Consider the following 19304-nt stretch of genomic DNA (forward strand, 5'->3'; position numbering starts at 1 on the left):
ATATCCCAATTGAATATGCAATAGAGTGTATAAAAAATAAATGTAATGAAATCGAACAACATTCGATAATTCCAGAAAAAGAATTTATTGAAGCAGTAGAGCTATGCCTAAAATCTACATATTTCAAGTTTGAAGAAAAATATTATTCACAAATATAAGGTGTAGCAATGGGTTTGCCCATATCAGCAACAATTGCAAACCTTGTTATGGAAAGCTTGGAAAAAACATAGTAACAAGCCTAAATTATAAACCATGTGCTATGTGGATGATTGCTTAATGTGTTTACCCATAGTAAAAATTCAATATACCCTAAATAAATTCAACAATTTTCACGACCCTATAAAATTTACAATAGAGAAGGATAAAAATCACTCAATACATTTTTTACACATAACAGTAAATTATGTGTAACAACGATATTTAACAAAGAGAGTGTGCGAACATAAATACAGCCTGAGAAATATTAGTGAAAATAAAGCATCATTAACACAACATGCACACCAAATGTCACATAATTTCGATTTTAACAACGCAGATATATTAGATAGGGAAACAAATTATCATAACAGAAGAATCCAAGAAATGATACAAATAAAAAAAACGTGCAAAAGCAGTAAATTTCAGATCAGATACTGACAACCTTAGCAACATTTACCGTATTTAAGTATGGAACAGCCAGTTCACTGGTAAAAAAGCAAAACTATTTCTGCTTATCTCAATACGTACGCGTTCTCATTCTTGCAAATGTAGAAAATTATGACAAATTTAAAGATTTAAGAAGGCAAAGACTTAAAAGAACGTTAATGAGTAATGAGCTAACTTTTTCAAAAATTTTGCTCTCCCAAAAGAAAGATTTTTCCTTTTACAATACAAAATACAAAATGGAGGATGCAGAAATCAAAATAGTGTGTTATACTGACGATGCCACTCTTATTGCAGAAAGTGAAGATGACTTACAAAGGTACATGTTTACTAAATATGGAAATATCACCGACCAAAACAAAGTGCTTAACAACATCAAAACCCCTCTAAGGTGCAAACTGGAACTTGACGGTAGAGTAATCGAGCAGAAAATTAAATTTAACTACCTTGGCGTGAAACTTTCCGGCTTTGGGGATATTGAGGCAGAGGTGAGAGATCAAACAACAATGGTGCAATAAGGGTATGGGAACGGACACTAAATCGAGGATCTACAAAACCAATGTGAGGCTGGTGATGACATAAACCGCAGAAACCAGGCCAGAAGCAGCTAAAACCAAAAGACACCTAGAGACAGCTGAGACGAAAATACTCCGTATAATCACCGGAAAGACACTGCTGGATAGAGAGAGAAGCGAGGATATCAAAACAGCCTGTAATGTCAAGAACATCAATGAATGGGTAGCAAACAGGAAGAAGGAATGGAATGAGTAGATAAGCAGGATGGACCACCGCAAACTTGTCAGAATCGCTCGCGACAAGTCCCCATTGAGACGAAGAGACGTTGGCCGCCCCAGGAAACGATGGAGCGACAGCCTCACGCAAGTTAACGATAATTGGCGATTCGCCTAAAATCAAGAATGAAGAAGAAGAAAAAGAATATTTAGACAAAATTCTTCATATTATTATAAGCAAACCATGTAAGCGTATTTTTTCTGGTTGTTTGTAAATATCACATATGCCGATTTAAATCACCCTGTATAAACAGGTTTTGCGTTACACGCCCGGATACTACTGACTAACGAATGTATAACATACTGAGGAGAAAAGCCGCATGAAGACGAAAGTCATGATGAAGCTAGGTGATGTGATGTCAATGTGATGTCAATGTGATTCAAGGTATTAAATTAATGTCAAAGGTAGGGACAATCCCTCAATAAACTCACCTTAAATCTTCTGAGAGGCGCACATTCTTAGAGTCTTACCATGGTCATTCCGAACAATCCCAAAAATCAAGACAGTACTAATAACGTTAAGCTTTACGTTTATGAATAACACGTCACATTCACAAAGTTTGATCTCGAAAATTACACTATCTAGCCACTAGGGTGTCCCTGGATCATTCAGATCCGATGTAACTTACACAAAAATGTAAATTTTTCAAGGCTGTCAACGCATTTAAATTCGAGATAATGTTACAGCCGCAAATTCTACATCGCGAGATAAAACGCGTGAATTATCGCGTTTAAACGAAGGGCCAAATAATACAACCCCAACGGCAACATCACGACTACGCGGATGGCTCCACCCGGATTGTGAGCCCCTAAACACCGGAGCAATCCGGGCAATCTCGAATATGGCCGAACAGTCCGTGCACCGGAGCCCAGGAAACAACAGCCGTGAAATCGGCTGTCGGGGTTGGAGGCCACTGGAGCTCTATCATTCTAATGAGTGTATACAAACCGGTTTTGGAATGTATGTGACACATAATCAGAAACGGGATGAAGAACTGACACTTTCATTTGATCGAACATGCTAGTTTCAATTCGCGAGTTCAAAAGTCCAAACGCCCACTGACGGATAAATTATAACTACACTTTGACTAGTAAAATTTTACTTATTAAAAGACTTATTTTGTTCAGTTTACTCAGCTTTTGCAAGCCTTGAAACAGATAGATACGTATTGAAAAGTGTGTAAGGATTGGTTTAAGATATAGACTTAATAACAAAGGTAAAATAATGGAATGTCAGGAAGTTATTACCAATCTAACCGTGATTTTCGCAGTTAACAATGTAGTAGTAGTAATGTTTTCATTTCGCAGCACCATCATTTTTTGTGCCAAACTTGCAAAATATGGATCTCAACAGCATGTGGTTTCAACCGGACGGTGCTACATGCCATACAGCCAGAGAAACTGTTGAATTACTACACGCGTCATTTCCTGGTCGTGTTATTTCTTGTTTTGGAGATCGGCGCTGGCCGCCCAGATCATGCGATTTAACGCCTTTGGACTTTTTTCTTTTGGATTTGTTAAAGTCACAAGTTGTCAACGATTGAAGCTATTAAAGATGAAATTCACCGTTATATCTCTAAAATGCCGCAAAATTTATGCGCAACAGTCCTTGAAAATTTCATGAAAAGAGCACGTCTGTGCCAGCAAAGCCGAGGCCGTTATTTTTTCAATGTTTTATTCCATTCATAACCTCATGATGTGAACTTCATTTTTCAATAAATGTTTCAAACTTATGCCACAAATACATATTTTATTTAAAATTCAAATGCTTATTTATTAAAATTATTATTGGAACCCTTTATTATAAAGTAACGGTGTAGTGGAATCTCTAAACTATATAGCAACACTTTATTTAACCGATATATTTGAAAAGTAATGTCTGAAAAAATTCACAGGTAAATTATGTTACATTTGTACCTGATCTTCATTTGGGCACTGTTTTATTGATTTACATCACATTGTTAAGAAATCCGTTGTTCAACATAAAGAGAATATGAACCATCGAAATGCAGAGCGTAAAGAAGCAGCAGAGAATAGACCACATTGATTCATTGAATTCACAAACATACAATTATACCAAATAAGGTCCACTTATTCATCTCAGAGTTTGTGATTATGTGTTGTACTGCCGATGATTTTTTAATCAATATTGTTCTGTACAGTTACTGTTTTACGAGTAAGCAAATGCTCAATCGTCTAACTTCATTAAATCAATCTAGAGGCATCCGCAGCAAACGCTTCCTGGTCGCTTAAACCTTGCAATATATGCGGAGCTTAACTGCTTACGCTGCAGTGAACTCTTCACTTTTTACCCTTATTTATCAATGGCGTAATTTGCAAAATATCCAAATGCGTAGAAATGTGTCAAAAAAGAAGAGGCCTTGAAGAAAGTGATGTAGACAGTGAAACTGGAAAATAATTCGTCCGCATTAAATGAAACATATAGTGTCATAAACAGTCAATAATTATGAATGATGTAGCGTAAAGCTTTGCCAACAAAATGAGCAATCTTGAATTTCATCAACAGACATTTTTTCAGCCAATTTCTAAATTGTTTGATTTATTAAATTTAGAAATTCGGGAAGATACTTGGAAAACAAGGGAATAAACGAAGAAATCCCGTAATCTGTAGATAGTATGAAAACGTGGACAGAGAAATAGGAAAGTAAAGTATTTGTATTAAATTCAAAATAAAATCATAAACAAAACCAACAGTGTTCATTCAAAGTGAGACAAAAATAAAATTTGCATAATCATAGACCAACTATCTAAAGTACGGAATAATGACTATTTAGCCACACATTTTTGTCCAAATGCAGCATCAATCTAAAAAAACACTGTTCTTATTTAAAATGCAGGCTTCTGAAAATGCCGTTTTCAGCCTAAACGAAGTTGATGGGAAATGCCTAGGAATGCTTGTATCTCAAACTCCTAAAACTGACTAGATATGTTTGGTGCATGTTAACCTGTTGAACATGTTCCGCTCCCGAAAAACATTGACTGATTTTGTGAATAATGTTTAGCTTAAATCTTAGCTGTTAAACGTGACATCTGTTTACAAGCTAAAATGACTTGACGAGAACAAATTGGTATGCAACCTAGGTCCTGTCAAAATCCCCCTTCTTTGTCCCTTCTTCTTACCAAAAATTGTTCGACGGAAACACGTTAAGAGCGATGGATATATGTAAAGAGAACGACCGGTCAATCCATCAAAGCAGAATAATATTGATGAAACTAATCCGACAAAGACCAATGATCAGCTGCATAAACCGAATGAAATTGAAACTATTTAAATCAAATAATTTCAAATTCTGTGAAAAGCACAACATTCGTTTTTAAGCAACCAAAAAACATAGCAAAAAGCAAAAAAAATAGAATCAATAGGTTACTGTAGGAGCAAAACCGAAACACCATATGCAAGAAAACTGACAAAAGCCACAACGTTCAATCAACCATTTTATTAACAATTATTTTAAGCTAATAACATTTATATAAACCTGTCATAAAATCAACAAAAACTGTAACAAACAATTGATTAAACTTGAAGTAGGATGGCCACACCAGCCAAAGTCCATTTGGATGCTTTATCCTTGGTTTTCAAATTGAATGTCCAAACAAAGGTCGGACCTCTCATTCGCGTTTTGTATACGGGACAATCATACATATTTCGTAAATCCTGTTTGTCCTGCGTAATTGCCTTAATAAAAATTACAGGCACTACTGGGAACAGCTCTTTCAGTTTTGAATCGGAAATACTGTTTAACTGAATGTCCCATCTATAATACACAGGACACAAAGTATCAATTAGACAGGGCTTATACGCTGGAATGTTCAAACAAATTCATTTCAATTAAATGTTGACAGAAATCATACGTATATTGCCGCATTTAAATGCCGAGTAAAATTTGTATTAAATGCTTGGAATGTGATTAGGAGTTGTCAATACTGAATTACTTAATAGGAAATTGTCAACATAGATATACCTATACTTTTAACGTCGAAAGTTGATGAGAATAGCCTTGAAAGATTCGAAAGTGTTTCCAAGAACGTATATTAATACAGTGAACTAACTTCTGCTTTCCTCATTACTATAAACTGATTGAATGGATTGGCCCCATGTCTTTTGGGGGTTATTTCGAAAGGGAGACGACGGCGAAATATGTAAAACAGCTATAACCTTCTGTACAGGCTGATTAAAAATAGGCGTCCTTTAATAGGTCACTGTAGCTCAGAGATTCAATATTAAGCAATATTTTAGAGTAATTTAGTGGTAATTTGTTACAATATCTGTATGTCTATTAATATCAATTAAAATCCATGATTGTTGTGGACACTCTCAATCGGAAAGCCCTTCTACATAATAGACGAACGGATTGACGAATTATTACAAGCCAATTGGGCCTTCGGAGAAAGTTCAGAGTGAAATTGCCTAGAAAGTGGCCACAATTAAACACCTGAGTTGTAGAAAAGGCTCAAATAGAACAAATTAGAAATGTTCGATTATTTCTAATTACAAAAAAAATTACTAATTTTGAAATATGATTACCTAGCGCCTTCCATAAACAGTCCATGCACATAGGCACCTTCTCTTGGAGCAGAGTTAAAGTCCTCCTTTTGCTTTTTAGTAACATCCGTCATCAGGCACATTTTATCCAGAGGCCATTCGTTTTTGCGAGCAGTTTGTTGCATGATTGCAGTTAGGAAAGATTGAGGATTGAAGAACCCACCCAGCCAAACTGCGGCTGGCATCGAAAAGTCGGTTGTCCAGCCTTCTAGTTCTTTGATTCTTAAAAATTGCGCGCAGTTACAAGCGAAAAAATCTAGTCATTAGAAACTACCTTAACGAAAGGTCCCCAACCCATTGGCCAAGTGGCAACAAGCTTGGGTACGCTTTGACTGACCAGGACTCGGGCACCGCATCCATAAATAGAGCTTCTTCAAGCACTTCCATATCGGACGTTATAGTTAGTTCTCCCTTTAGGCCCAAATCGAGCTCTTTTAAGGATCGCTTCATTTCTCGCGTCAAAGTGTTCATTCTTTCGCATTCTTGAAACGCCACAATTATGTAGGGTGTCCGCTCTTCAACTTTGGCCATCATTTCTTGGACTGGGAATTCTTCAGGGAGTTTATCATATATTTCTTCCAGTGTGCTTCGTACCTACAGTTGGAGTTAGTTGCGGAAAAATTAACTATTATCGCCAACCTTATCTTCGCGAGACATTCCACTGCCAGCAGCGGCGCTCGAGTCTCGGGGCTGCATTTCAAATATTGTTCGAAACATATTTTCCGAGGTGCTCGCCAAAAATCCAATTTCAGCGTTCGGATGCAGGCCATAGAGATACGGACTTTCTGCAGGCAGTCGATCATCGATATAACGATGGTATCCTATGTAATCGGTATTCGGTGGCGCAAAGAATGCTAGAATAAAGCCACGAAAATTAACACGAGGGCATGGATTTTACCAAGATGAAGCAAAAAAGATGTTGAACAAGACTTGCGTTCACCCGAAGAAACCTGGGCAGAACATGAAGAGAGCGCGTTCCAAGAAAGTTATTAGCAACACTAAAATATACCAGGGGCCAACTGTAGCTCTCCCTCGATCAGCTCCGGCTGCATGTATGTTAGTAAATAGTTTCTGCACAATCGCCTGTCCCAGTCATCCGTAATATGACCGCCGTACATTATTTCACCAAAAAGATAGCGTAGATCTTCAAATGGTACCTAAAATACATAAACTGTTCCCGTTTGTACAAAGTTCTAGTAGGAATTACCTTGTTATTGCTCTCTAAATAGTTATACAAAACGCTGACGCTGATGGTTAAGTCGCCAACATTGAACGGATAGTTTCGATTCCAGCCCTGAGGCCCAAATTTCCGCCGCTCGGCTACCACGGCATGGAAGTAGCAAAGAGCGAATAGAATGGCCTTAAATTCGGCCTCTTTGGAACACATTTCCAGTGTTTCCTGATTAAAATTGTCCAGAGCTTTGTGCAAATTGGCATTAATGCCAGTGGGTGGTTCGTTTGTTATCTTAATGGAACACTCTAGTATCCCTTGTGGTATCACGCAAGAGTGCGGATCAGACGATGGCTCAGCACTTAGATACAATCTGTATTTTTCATGACCTAGATTAGCAAAAGTTAGAGCCATTACCAATTAATTAATCAATACGAAATACTGTTTAACCGCCATATTTTGAAAAGTTGAGAGGTCTACTTTGCAAACAGCAATAATGAGAGGAATTGCACTTGTAGGCTAAACCGTAGCTACAAATCCTGATCCGAAATAACCGAACATTATGCCCCATTTGGAGAGCTTTTGGCTATTAACCTACTGGCCGATATACAACTTCAACATACAATTTTAGGAGTTTCTGGTATCGGAGACTCAAGTCCCCGAATGAAGGATAAGTTCACATTTGCGATTCGTTCAATACTAAAAATGCATCAATTTCTATGCGATTCCGTGGCATGAACCGAATTAACCGTAAATTATCGTCCTGTTAGAGTGGTTTCTATGATTAACCAAAGATATCTGCCCAATTACCCATTTTAGACCTAAACTGATCAACTCAAACTTGGTCCAAAAAATCGTCGGCAAATTTTGTCAATGCAACGAAGCAAGAGAATGAGAAAATAGCGCTACTTCAATAGTAGAACGCTTTCTACTGATCCGAATTAGCCGAAAATTATGGCTCGATCTGAACGATTTCAATTTCTAACCCACCAGGTACTACAGACGATGTCCGATAAAATGCGACATGCATAAATTCAAATATAAATCAACATAGTCTTGACTGTCTTCACTAATAGTGAAAGTGGACTCACCTCCTTCAGAACACTGTTCCATTTTCTTCTCTAAAGTAGCTAACCATTTGACGACCAGATGAATGTTCTGAAGAATTACCCAATGTCCATCTTGAGCGGCTAGATCCATGGCATTTTCCGCAACAATTTCCTGCCCTTGACCCAACGAAACGCTATGAAAATTGCCAATGTCGAATGTGAAACCCAACTTCTTTCCCATCATTTCCACATCCTTCAACGGGTTCACGCCAGGCGAAAGAATGAAAAACACTGGCGTTTGAGCGCTGGTTTCCTCATAGGATTTTTCGAAACCAACCGTTCTGGCTGTTACGTATCGAGTGCCTAATTTTTCCTCGATATACAAGCGAACAGCATACGTCATTCTATCATTCCTCAAACATCGCATTATGCATAACCTTTGTAATGTTGTTTTGTTTTTCCATTCTCCCGGGAATTTTTCCTTTTCCGGGCATTCGCTTTCAACAAACTTCCGCCAACGCTTTGCTGATCCTTCTAAGTCTTTGTCCAGTCCTCTGAATTCGTCCATTAGTGACAGTGCTTTAATGCCTCCCCAAGAAATATTATTTAAAAAATCCACTGGTGAATTTAGATTGGCAATGACAGGAAATCTGAGCAAAAAATCGAGTTCATCAGGCATAATTTCGCCCAATTGTATATAAATTTGGAAGGTCATTTGAGCCATGAACGTTAGCTTGTCACACTCGAACAGACCCCTAGAAGTGTACATGAAAACTGAAAACGAAATACTCTCCAGCAAATTAACCACTCGATCTTTGAGTTTTTCAGCTGGCTCTGCTCTCTTGAGGGAATCGCGAAACACCACACTGAAAGCTTTCAGGGAGAATTGATATATCATATTTATTCTAAATAAGTCGTTTAGAATGAAGTACAGAAGCGAAGCCCTGGCTGCACATGGACGATATTGTTCCCGAGCTTCGTCGATTTTAACTGAGGTCACTTTAGCTTCTTCCACTTTAATGGCAATTTCATTAGCCGTTTTTTTAGTTGTTTCCAAATTAAGGACCAGCTCGACATCACCTAATATGTTCCCAGTTGCTGAAGACAATTTATAAAGAAGATTATCTTCACACGTTTTCAGCGTAATCTTAAAGTCGTTTTGCTGCTTAGTAAGCGATGATTTCAGTAGCTCCAAATCTGGTCGTTCCACCTTGACCACTTCGGCCAACAGTTGCTCTTCCAGCCCATCACGTGTTACAGTAAAATTAATCAGGGTGGTTTGAGCCTGAATTTCAGGCTTATAATGGGGATTTGCAAGCTTTGTATGTAATATCAACCTGAAATTGGGATCGTAGTCTACTTCCTTATCGCCCATTTTAATTGCTTTTCCTTTTTTAATCAACACTCTGCCAAGCACTGGATCTAAAACAGCATCCAAGTTTTCTCCAATATTTTCAATCAACACAGTTTGGCCCTTGGAAATGCAATCTTCAATAACATCTAGATACGTTCTTTGAGTTGTTCTCACCACTCTTAAATTTTCTCCGAATTTAGTTTTAATCCATTTTATACCCTGCAACTGGGGATCAATCATCAATGGCCAACGACTCGAATTAGTTAATATACTAGCATTTTCCGCAGACATGCGATCGGTTGGAAGACCCTCGTTATTCCACTGGGCAATTTTGGCATCATCTGCCAACAGATTCATTGGATCCAAACCGGGAGTCATAGGAATTGGAACTTCTAATGTTTTGAAATATGGCATCCAATGCTTGTCTAACATATCCGTTCTATACTTCTTCATAAAACATCCGAGATACGAAAGAAAGGCTGTAACTAATAACATATCTCCTGGGATAGTTATAATTGAGGCATTGAAATCTTTTATAAGTTGCCTCCAACGGATATTCTCTGACGCTAAGCCATTAACCAGTCGGTTAGCTAGATCGATCATTTGCGTAGTGGCATCTGCTTCAGCTTGACATTTCAACTTAGCATTTGTGGCTTCTTCAAAATCTGCTCTCAGCACACCCAACTGTTTCTCCAATTGATCCAATTTCAGCTTCAATTCTGAAAGTCTTCCCCTCGCATCAGAAAGCTCTTTATTGGCTAGAGCCAAAGCCTTCCGCTTGGGCTCTACTACCACAAACACCTCGTAGAACTTAATAATGTTAATCACCCATGCACATAAACCTGCTGCAGCCGCTGACTTGGTGAGAATTTTTTCCGGACTAAATTCCGGATCTTTCAGATATTCAAGTGTGGCTTTAACAGTGTCCGGATGCATGTTTTCTTTATCATAAGTAATCAGGTCGTTCAAAAATTGATCGACTTTATTCATCATCGATTTGCATTCCTTCCAGCTGCGATCTTTGGGAATTTTTCCTTTTTTCGAAAACAACACGAGAACAGCAGCGCATACCGAAACCACAGCCTCTGGAGGGCTACCAAAAGATTTTAACTCAGTCAGATTGTTTTTGTTTAGCGTATTTAAGGCTTGTTGGGCTGCAACTAGTGCGGGTTCCGCCTTTGCTAAATCTTCCGCACAAATTTTTGCTTTAGCCGACACGTCTTCTTCAATGGCCTTAACTTTCGCTTCTTCTTCACTAGCTGTATCTTGTTCTTTGGCAACCTTTTCATTTTCGATGGTCAAAACGTCAATAAGAGCAGTTGCAGCTGCATTTTTTTCATTCAGCTCCACCTCTTGTACAGCCAATACGTCTTTCAATCCGTCCACTTCTTCGGAAGTGGATGCCAATTTGGTTAAACCGTTTTGCAGTCTTGTAATGTTGTTGTGTATGTCTGCAGTTTTCTCCGTCAACAGTTTTCTGTACAGATCGATTTGTTCTAAAAACGACTTAGGGGTGGTATAGTTGTAGCGTTTTTCATTCAACAGGTAAATTTCCGAAAAAGTGTTTACAACGCCGTGTGCAAAGGACATGAATAGAGATACAGAGTTGACGAGTTCTGGTGGCAGTACTTCGATTTCTGCTAAAAATCTACGAGATACAGATTGCAAAGCTTCGGTGGGCCAATCATGGAACCAGTCTATCGAGGAGCAGTTAACAAGAGCCGGAAACTTTCTGGCTCGCACTCGCAGAGTTGAACCCACCGGCGAGAAGCACAAAACTATTTTTAAAAGTCGCCTGACTCTATCAATGAAAAACTTCCAGCAGTTCTCTCTGGTATCTTGCAGTCCAACACTTTTAACCTCGCCGCGCATTGCGCTGATGACGTTCTCCACATTCTCGTCGGGAAGTAGTTCACTTATTTCTCCTGACGCTAAGACATCATTTATTAACACAAGATAAGATTCATCGGGAACTTGGGCATCAGTCATCAAAAAAACTATGCCGACACTTTTGAGTCCCACTTTCATGTAGAGCCCCGCTATATCGGCCTTCATATCAGCCATAGCATATCCCTTTTTGAGCTGGATTTGAAAAACTTCGAATGACGATATGAAAGCCGCCAACCTGGTAAGCGATTGCTTTCCAAAACCTCCAACACCCACAAGCAAGGCGTTGCCTCTTGGTGCTTCCAAAATGCGATTTATTCGACAAATATGGTACATGGCATCTTCGAACAAGACCAGATTCATTGCTGCCACCAAGTCATTGTATCCGTTCAATGCTTCATGCAACAGATGACTCAAGTGATCAAAATCGAGTATTGGAAAGTATTTCGGATCTCCAATGCCTTCGGCAAAGTGGCAAAATATTAAGGGCTTTTCAAAAACCGTATTTTCATCAAGTTCCTCAAAACCCTTTTTCACCGAGTCGATTATCAGTTTATTGAACGTGTCCATATCGCGCTTTTCAACCAATTTGTCTCCATATACCCTGTTGGCTTCATGCATCCAAAGTCTTATAAACGCCGTCTGGTTGGAAATGGCCGGGCCATGAGCAAAGAGCATTCCTTGGAAAATATTCGACAAGTCGCGAAGCGTAAATGTATAATGAAACTTAACAGCAGTGGGCAAGAACGTCTGTCCGACTTTGGTGTGTAAGGAAAAGGCCGCCTGCACAATTATTGGGCATAACTTTTGTATCACAGCGTTGAACTTATTTTGAGGATTGGCTAAATGCTGAGAGAGAATTGAGTTGTAAATGTGAAGGCAATTCTCTTCCGACGGGAAACTGACAGCAAATACACAGAAATGCCGTTGCAGCCTGGGATCGATAGTAAATGATCCGGCAGTCGGATTCATTGCCGATAAAAACTGAACATTGTGAATTTCCTTCAAACTCAACTTTTGCCTGTCGTACCAGTGCTGATAATCCATGAATTGTTTCAGAAGTGTGTGTGGCTGCACAGTGAAGTACTTGTCCACTTCTGGCATATTCATGTCGTCAATAAAGTAAATCATGGTTTTGTTGCCAGGTGGCCCATACACTTTTCCAGCTTTCTTCTCAAGAGGTTTTTCCAAAATTTGTTGCAACATCTCAGATGTTGTGTAAAAGTTAAATGGCACGTTTGTCACTGCATAGTGCTCAGTCAGCGAATTAAGCTTCTCTTGGATAATCACCGACTTTCCACTACCAGCAGGACCCACAAGCATGACCGGGACCCTCATAGATACCAACAGATCGATAAAAAATCTGATCCTGCTGGTTTCTGCAGTATTCACTAAAGTAGCTTGCAAGGGAATATCTGTGTCGAGTTCAAACGGAGAAACTAACTCCGTCCATGGCACAAACCGTTTGTTTTCTTCTTCGATGTAGTATTGGAAAACATTGCCACCAATTGGAAACTTAACAGTCTTAAACTCGTTAGTAAACCACTTGCTAAACTCGTTCCGCCAATCGATGATTTGATCTTGAAATAGCGCGGAACCAAACGACCAAACCACGCAAAACACGAAATAGATTTCGTACCACTCTTTAGGACAATCAGGGGGAACGTTTTCGGGTGTTAAAAAGCAGTCTAGGAGACTAACCAGCATGGTTAAATGAGCAATGTCGGATATAGGCGTTATTTTCTTAACCTTTTTGTGCACAGCTTCGAGGCAAGGCGGTACGTATTTATCAAACAGGATCATCAGATTAGCCTTTTCGCTTTGTATTGTTCGCGTGTCAATCCAGGATGCAATAAATGGGTTCCAGCCGAGATCTGCAGGATTAATGTATAAAATACCAGCTCTGGAAACAGTTGCCGGTGTTGCCGTCCGCAAATTAGCAATTTCAAATAACAGCCTCATGCTACGAGTGAGCGCGATGCGTTCATTACTGGCAAGAGTAAGTACTTTGTTGTCATCCATTAAGGTGTTAAGTGACTCGATCCACATAGGATCGATGTCTCCATCAAGCACAATCCATTTAGGGCCCTCTCCGCTTAAATTCGCCTGATCTCTCATAATAACAGAGAACAAGCCATCTTTCCACTCTCTGGTGGCAGGATTGATCACACCGAATAACTCGTCATTGGTCACAGCTTTTGGATTAAGGTCGTTGTATAACGGTTTCCGCTTCTGATTTGCGTAAGTCTTAATAAGACACTTCCAGACCATTGACTTTCCAGTGCCAGCAAAGCCTATTATAAATACCGAGTGTCTAACGGCGAAAAGTTCCTCAAGTTGAACTACTTTCAGAATAAAACCATCTTCTGGTTGCAGTTTCATTTCGACCGCAGTTCGTTTAATCATTTTTTCAAAATCTATATTGCGTTTTCTGGGCACATCCAGAGCAGGAAATAAGTCACCAATCAATCCCATAAAAACCGGCATATCATCAGTAATAATTTTTGGGATATTGAAATCTCTCAACGCCCTCATAAGTACTTGGTCTTCCGGTCTTTGCTTGTCACCTCTTTTTAGCGACCCAGCAACTACTAATACAGACTTTATGGCTCTCAGCCCCCAGTCATAATGGTCTTGTTTCGTGAGCAATTCCTTACATAGTGTATAGAGGGTTATGAACTTTCGGGCTAAAAGTCGAGCCTCTTGAAAGCCTTCTGCGACCAACATGATTTCGCAAATGAGGGCAAAATCTGGGACCACCATGGCACAAGGCCGAAACAGCGCCTTCAGATTTTCGGGCAACTCCGTTCGACCTGCATAACCTGGGTTCATCGTTATAAAAAGGCCAACCTAAAATAAAATTCCAATATCGTCTAATTTAGCTGGAGGMGAAAAATATCAGGCAAATTTAATAATGCGATGAACGCYAACGGTGTTGAAAATTACATAAAAATATTTGGAAATGGARAGATAATGCCACTGTTTTATAACGCARCAGGMCGACCAGWAAATTTAWGTTTGCRTATGACAAAARCTAAAAGCTGATTRGAACTGAAYMAACTTTATTAAGCATGCAGCTAGCTTTATTAAACATTATTTTATCTACGCATCTACTCTGTCAAGKTGACTAAATGGGAATGTAAACTTAGATAGTATCTACTAAATGGCKCTCTMATTTAAATYCCCGATAKTCGTTTCGRAAAAAACAAAWTTGAATTAAGAGTGGCTCACATAASTGCAACCGCAAATTGTTTAAACTCTGGTGTTTTATCAMTCAATACGAAAACTTGCGGCAGAGTTGAGGTTTACTAATCTAAGGACTTAGAACGCAACAAGTTGAATCTAGTTAGTTACTAACGTAGAGATAACTGCAGCACCGTTCAAACATGGCAGAGTTCCAAACGAGCTCGCACTGGTTAAAGATTAAAGTATAGCGAAAAAACATACTTAAAACCAGGGATCACATTGATTTTATGTGCATGTTTCTCATCTCATCAAATAATAATCAGCAGCTGTTTTCAGCGACTGGAAAATTAACTCCGCAGAAATATTTCTCTTAATTTACCGACTTTCCACCCTTAATTTTTACCCTTAAATAATTGGACCCTTAAAAATTATCTGATTACTTTGAGCAAACCTTAAATGAACGGATTCGATATAAACTGATCATATGAAATTGCAACCCCGAACTAAAATGCCAAATTTGAAATAATCAATGCCTCTAGCCATGTCTAGTCACTTAAAATATCTGAATAGGCACAAGGCGTAAAACATACAGCAAAAGTTTAGCTATAAAGCAAAGCAATATTAAAGCATGTTCTGATATTATTCTGCCAAACTTCTTGCAAGTCATAATGCGCAACTTACCGTGGGTATTAATCCAATATCTTGACCTAAAAAGAAAAATATTTTCTTCTGGTCTTTGATTGCGTCCTGAATTAATTTCACTTGAACSGCAACCACTGACAATACCTCCACTGATATTCTGTTAAACTCGTCAAAGCAACCCCAGCAACCTGTCTGAGCCAATCCCTAATAATATGAAYAACACTTTTAATCTCGTCAACGGCCAATATCTAAAGATTRTTATTTAAATATTTARTTTTTAATATATCCTAGATTAATTACATTATACAGGGCTTTAATTGCTTCATTTCATCTAAATGCCAAGAAGTAAGCAACATATTTYAAAAAWTATGTCGACTAAAAGAGACAATACAACTTAGGTAACATGTTAAGTTTAATTTTAACAGTTATTCCTCGTCTCTAACTACCATACGTTTAAAATTGCATCCCCCACACATCACTATGTTTAAGAAGATTTGTTTCCAATGATGAAGGCAGAAKTAAAATCGGATGGTCGATTCAAGATGTAAAAGAGAAAATGTGTCATGYTAAAAGACAGAATTAATAGTTGACGAAATAACTGCTAATTTAATGATTTGACCTTTTAAATTTATTTTATGAATTGTTGWAAATGTATAAAATTCTTTACGATTTAAATTCCGATAAAATTTGTCACAAATCCTGATCAAAATTTAACGAGAACTAAGGCTGCATTTTTGTGATATTTGATGATCCAGTTCAGGTGGGTTTTCGTAAATAACGGTACTTAAATGACCTCATAAGAAAAAGTCTGGAGGAGCCAGATCTCGAGACCTTGCTGGAAATTATATTTCACCTTTTCTACCTATGCATTTGCCAGGACACTGTTGATAACAAGAATCCAAACGAATTTCCTCGAAAAACTTAGTTAATGTTCGTAAAGATGTTCACGGCAGACTATACCATTGTCTAGCGAATAACGGTGGATATTTTCGACAATTTATTAAATAATTTAATAATCTTTCTGTTTAAATAATATTTTAGACAGACAAATTGCTTTAAGGTAGTCCATTATAAAGTAATGTTCCTCAACGCATCTGTTTATATTTTTGTAACCACACAAAAAAACCATAAGCTTGCATGTAAGATTTAAGAACTATAAAAACATTAACCATAAATGTGTATTTAACAGTTGACATTTCCCATATTTAAAATAGCACTAATGATTCATTTCCCTTGGACAACATGCGCTTCTAGTAAGCATGTTTTTATTAAATCAACGTATGCATGGAGGCCAAAAACCTTTGAAAACGTTGCACAGTTGTATATAGAAGTACATATTCCATAGCATAAATTACTGCGAAAGTAAGGGAAAATAGGGTACATAATTATGAGAAACTGTAGTGTAGACGAGCAGGAAGTCGCGATGAGAAAACCGCAATCAACTAGAAACTTCCAAATTGGTGGGAATTTTTTATGTGAGATAGTTCACTTTGTTATATTTAGTTCCACCTGGGGCTTATGAGCAAAAGGAAACGACGTAATATGGCAAGCTAAAAAAGTGAGAAATACATTTTGCAGTCTATTTTACTAGATTCTCAGTAGTGAATAACAAAACTGAAACATAGACAATACGAGCAAAACACGCTCATTTGTCAGAAAATGTCATAACTATCACGGCAATATAGTAATATCAAAAGCTTATCAACACAGAATCGTTGATGGAAAGAAGAAAACTCAACTGCTTTGAAACCAGTTGACCAAAACTCCTTAAAGTGGTTTAAGACGACGAACTTCTGAGTTCTGTACTTCCGTTTGAAACTCCAAAGGTCACTCGAGCGCTAGCTAATATGTATAACATTCAGCAGACTTATTTGAAATGTTCCTTTGTGTCCACTTTAAGCTTCCTGTGGCTGGAGGCAAATGCGAAATGCGGAAAATCAATCGCTTTAGAAGCCACATAAACGTTCAAGTTGGTATATTAAACAGGATGACACACTAGAAAATAATTTGTTGATTCGAATACAACTATAAATGCTCGTAGCATGATAATCGATTTGGAAATACATTTAGGACAATTAGCTGCTGTAATAGGATGCATTTTAAAAGGGACGTTTTTTAATAGAAATCTGAGGAAAAGAATGCCACGATTGTGACAAAACTAGTCAAAATGCGGATGACCAAATCGAACCCACCTTATAAATATTGCCAATGGATTTGTAATCCATTTGCTCCGAACAATTAAATACGTACACCATCATACCAAGAGCTTTGCCAAGGTCTTTGGTAGTTTCTGTTTTTCCAGTACCGGCAGGCCCAGCTGGAGCCCCGCCCATTATCAAATGCAAACTTTGAGACAATGTAATATAACATCTAAAACAGGAACAAATCCAAAACAATGTTTTTATAATTATCGCTATGAAGAGTTTTAGTGCAAACGCAGGATAGCTGGTTATAATGTAAGTTGAAGCAACAACTTGAAGCAAAAAAAAGTAAAAGCCGATGACAATCTGGGACGTCTGGTGAAAAAAAATTAGTTCCAAATAAGTACTGTTTCCAAGCATTATGAGCAGTTACAAAAAAAATACTCTGGTTCTCTATATCAAGACGTTGTCAGCGATAAGCTCCAATGCAGATGGCAAAACCGTACGTGTATCTTTAAGTAGTTCGCATAAAACATGAAAATTAATCGCAAATGGTCAGTCAAAAACTGGGAAATAACTGTTTTCTTGATTCAAATCTTTTCGATATATAATTTATGGATTACAACTAATACCTTTAGATACTTAAAACGCACGGCGTCGTACAGAGAAACCCTAACAAAACTTTGTTACCGGCTAAATAACTACTGACAAAATATTACTTATTGCACATACGATTCAATTTTCTTATCTATTACCGATCAAACGGGGCAAGAAGAAAATTATGTTCAATTTCGCTTGAAAACAAGGAGAACAAAATTTTATTGTGATAACCTCTGTGTACTTTTTCCCCATTTTAAATGAAAATCCCCATCATAGTTTGGGTTAGTTTTGGTTGGGGTAAGGCGTACAAAATCATCACGAAAAGACTAAATACGAGATCAAGACATACGCCAGATGAACAGGTAGTCAGGAACCAAATAAATAAATAATTCGCAACGAAAGCAATATTTCACTGGACAGAATCAACTCCAGAAACAAACAATACGGTTACCCCTTTTAACTTGGAAGAGTTAAAAAATGCTATCGGAGGAAGGAAACGAAATAAAGCACCGGGGTCTGATTGTATTACCCTGGAAATTCTTAAAGCATGCATTGACGCGTGCCCACAAATATTCCTAAACACATTTAACAACTGTTTAGAAAATGGAAACTTTCCAGAAATATGGAACAGCTCAGTTGGTACTTATAGAGAAACCTAAAAAAGCGTAAGATGGACAGAAGGCGTATAGACCTCTGTGTCTAATCGATGACATGGGGAAACTTCTCGAATCCCTAATAAGGAAAAGACTGTTAGAGGAAATGGAAGCAAAGAGGCTGCTACACCCCAACCAATTTGGGTTTACCAAAGGTAAATCTACTACTGATGCAATAAAGAAGATCTGTTGATCTGAGCGATGAAATCAAACAAAAAAGCTACCAGAACCGAGACGTGTGCTTATTGATCCTCCTAGATATTGAAAACGCCTTTAACTCTGTGCCGTGGGATGGTATCGTCGATTCTCTATACAAAGATGGCATACCCAATTATCTGATTCAAATTATAAAATCCTACCTTAGCAATAGATCTATTATCAGTCCAAATGGTGAAACTATACCAATCACATGCGGAGTTCCACAGGGATCTATTTTAGGACCAACACTATGGAATATCTTTTATAATAGGATATTAAAGGTCAAAGTAGAGCGGGGAATAAATTTAATAGCACATGCCGACGACCTGGCAATTACCGTCAGTGCAAAGAACAAGGAACAAAAAATCTCAAAAACTACCCTTGTCATAAAAGATATTGTTGAGACTCTGAACGGCATGGGGATAA

At 38.1% G+C, this 19304-nt stretch overlaps 1 protein-coding gene across 1 annotated transcript; it reads right to left on the reverse strand.

Moving 5' to 3' along the window:
* Window positions 1-4876: 4876 nt before the first annotated feature.
* LOC125504095 (dynein beta chain, ciliary-like) lies at window positions 4877-17680 on the reverse strand. The gene is made up of 9 exons (XM_048665457.1): window positions 17479-17680; window positions 15326-15490; window positions 8260-14308; window positions 7205-7557; window positions 7007-7154; window positions 6637-6851; window positions 6272-6591; window positions 5980-6219; window positions 4877-5209 (listed from the first exon to the last, which is right to left on the reverse strand). Exons 1-9 carry the CDS (start codon window positions 17617-17619, stop codon window positions 4969-4971), a joined length of 7872 nt encoding a protein of 2623 aa, XP_048521414.1. The 5' UTR covers window positions 17620-17680; the 3' UTR covers window positions 4877-4968.
* Window positions 17681-19304: the final 1624 nt, after the last annotated feature.

This window comes from Dendroctonus ponderosae, unplaced genomic scaffold, assembly GCF_020466585.1.
Source record: "Dendroctonus ponderosae isolate FM_Combo_2020 unplaced genomic scaffold, Dpon_F_20191213v2 Dpon_F_20191213_388, whole genome shotgun sequence".
Classification (NCBI taxonomy): domain Eukaryota; kingdom Metazoa; phylum Arthropoda; class Insecta; order Coleoptera; family Curculionidae; genus Dendroctonus; species Dendroctonus ponderosae.